This window comes from Colias eurytheme, chromosome 10 (genome assembly GCF_061535395.1).
Source record: "Colias eurytheme isolate Ceu_HAF_F1 chromosome 10, ilColEury1 Martin Lab GWU primary, whole genome shotgun sequence".
Classification (NCBI taxonomy): domain Eukaryota; kingdom Metazoa; phylum Arthropoda; class Insecta; order Lepidoptera; family Pieridae; genus Colias; species Colias eurytheme.
The window spans coordinates 12,275,468-12,278,328 of NC_142989.1; the positions used below are offsets into that span (position 1 = coordinate 12,275,468).

The window sequence follows — 2,861 nt, forward strand, 5'->3', positions numbered from 1 at the left end:
TTCGTATTATGTTCGTGCCTGTGGATTTATGTTGTCTGATGCCGAAGGATATGCCGTTGTGGTCCGAGCTCGTGAGACTCTCCTCAACCCTCCAGTTGTCCACTCGGTTCAGCAGATCGTCGGAGCACGCTGTCACATCCACGTAGCTAGAGTACCTTTTCCCACCTCTGATGGTATCGAACGTAGGGATGTCCCCGGTGTTGAGTATGTGCATTCCCATTTCTTCCAGTACAGCAGACACATCTCTTCCTCGCGAGTCTTCCACTTCGCCACCCCACCACGGGCTTTTTGCGTTCGCATCGCCTCCCAGGACCATCCTATGGATACCCAGCTCTCTCCCTATCCGCCTAAGATGGTCCAGGTAGAGCCCCACTGGTTTATCGGGCTCGAAGTAGAAGGACACTACAATCATCTCCCAGGCTTTGGTTCTGAGAGTGGCCACAACGATGTTGTTACTGCTAAGGCGTGTATGTAGTTCGACATCCAGTGTGTCGTCGAGTACTACAATACACGCCTTTACTGCTCCACCCCCTTCCCCTTCGCTCTGGAAGATCCTCACTCCATTGTATGTCCTCATACTTTTCGCCCCACCAACGTAGGGCTCTTGCAGCAATGCTACGCATGCCTTACGCTTGGTGGCTTCGAGCAGTAGCTCCCGTGTGGCGATTTGGCTCCGCTGGAGATTGGCCTGCAGCATTCGGTACTGGAAGGACTCACCTTGGGCAACCTTAGCAATACGCTACCGCCGATCTGGCCAGAGCATCCCACCTCTTTCTTTCCGTACACTCTCTGTCAAAGGCGCTGTGCTCTGCGCTGCCTTTCTTAGCCTTTATGCAGTTGATGCATTGAGGCACTTCTCCCCGCAGCCACTTGTCGCACTCGGTCTTCATGTGAGGACCAGCGCAGTGGCTGCATCGTTCCTTCTCTTCCCTACACATTCGTCTCGTATGCCCGTACCCAAGACAGCGCGAGCACTGCACTAACGGACTTTGATCCATCACTTTCACTCTACTTAGCCCTATATGGGCGTATCCTTCACTCGTGCATCTCTTCCATACCTGTGGACTCACCCTGGCCACTACGTGGTTCTGGAGGTGGTTCCTTGCTTTCATCACGTACGCTACTTCTACCTTTCTCTCTTCCCCCTTCAGGCCCTCAAGGATGCTTGCATTTTGGTTACTGAATGCTGTGACGAAATCGTCAACTTCGCATTTCATTACATCCCTGAAGACTAGTAGAGGGCTCTTATTTTTTACATCTTCCACTACTAATCCCTCATTCTTTCTCAGCCTTTCCTTCACCTTGATTCTTTCTTCCTCATTCGCACAGCCGACGACCACCTTCCTGTTCTTCACCTTTCTTACCCTCTCTACTTTCACCCATCCGTCCTTTGCATCCACAGTCTTTCTGATCATTTCTAACACCTCATCACCCGTCTCTTGTTCGTCTTTGGATGACACCATGACCGAATGCAGGGCTCTTGCTTCGGGGAGTTTCTCTATGACTCCCTTCGAGACAACGCCCGCATAACTCGCCGTTTTGGCGACAGTCATGTTGCCCTCCAAAAGCGAGCTCAATTTGTCCATTTTATTTTCATTCTCCCGCATGCTTACTCTCATATCTTCCATTCTTGTCATCATCTCTTTCATACTTTCTTTCATTCCTTCACTTAGGTCCAGATTTCTCACCAATGCGTCGTCAACTACGCTGGGACCAGCATCGGATGGCGGGGGGGGATGTATAGGGTCCCCACTACGCCCTCCACTACCAGCCCTGGCATTGGTGAGTTCAAACTCAATCTCTTTTATTATTTCATACATCCTTTCTAGCGCCGTAATTACCCCGTCTTTTATATCAGTCTTTAAATTTCGGGACTCCCGCAGGTGGGCTTTCCCTTTCAGCAGAAGGGCTTTCCCTTCTGCAGTCCGACTTTTAGGTGTTGCAGGCTTCTTCACTGGTTCGGAGATAGTGAACGTGTCACTGGCACGCCTCTGGGGAGTGTGGATCATGATGACTTAGGGGAGAAAAAAAAAAAAAAAAAAAAAAAAAAAAAAAAAAAAACCCCTGTCAATAATAATACTTATTCTTAACACTATTAGGTCTCCCAATAGGGGAGATACCTGTCAATAATTACAATTAAAAATTAATATCACAGATATAAATATAAGATATAAAATATTAATATAAAATATAAAATATTAATAGGTCACTGATAGTTAAAAATGGTCAACTTAACACTATTAGGTCTCCCAATAGGGGAGATACCTGTCAATAATTACAATTAAAATAAATATCACAGATATAAATATAAGATATAAAATAATAATATAAAAATATAATATAAAATAAAAATATAAAATATTAATAGGTCACTGAAAGTAAAAAAAAAAAAAAAAATGTCAACTTATCACTATTTAAAATATTAATAAAATATTAATATTAATACGTCCGTAATAATTACAATTGATCAACAATAAAAAAGTCAAGTCAATAAAAAAGTCAATACTTATACTTAATCAGTCTCCCAATAGGGGAGGCACCTGTCAGTGATTACAATAAAATAAAATAAAAATGAAAATGAGCAGCAAATACTAATATGATATTAGTAATACCTAATAAGTATTATAGTCTATAGTTCAGTTTAAAAAGTCAATCTATAAGTTATACGATATTATTATCGTACGGTTCGACCTACTAAGCTAGCACTAGCTTACTAAAGCTAGCTAGTCAGTACTAACCACTCAAGTCAATAATTAATAATTATTATTTTTACTTAAGACTATCAGGTCTCCCAATAGGGGAGTCGCCTGTTTATGATGAATAGAAATAAATGAATGAAAGATAATAATATTATTAATAAA

General features: G+C 42.7%; 1 protein-coding gene across 1 annotated transcript; it reads right to left on the reverse strand.

Moving 5' to 3' along the window:
* Positions 1-728: 728 nt before the first annotated feature.
* On the reverse strand, positions 729-2,037 carry LOC149905503 (uncharacterized). Its single transcript, XM_090106464.1, has one exon. It carries the CDS (start codon positions 2,007-2,009, stop codon positions 729-731), a length of 1,281 nt encoding a protein of 426 aa, XP_089962590.1. The 5' UTR covers positions 2,010-2,037.
* Positions 2,038-2,861: the final 824 nt, after the last annotated feature.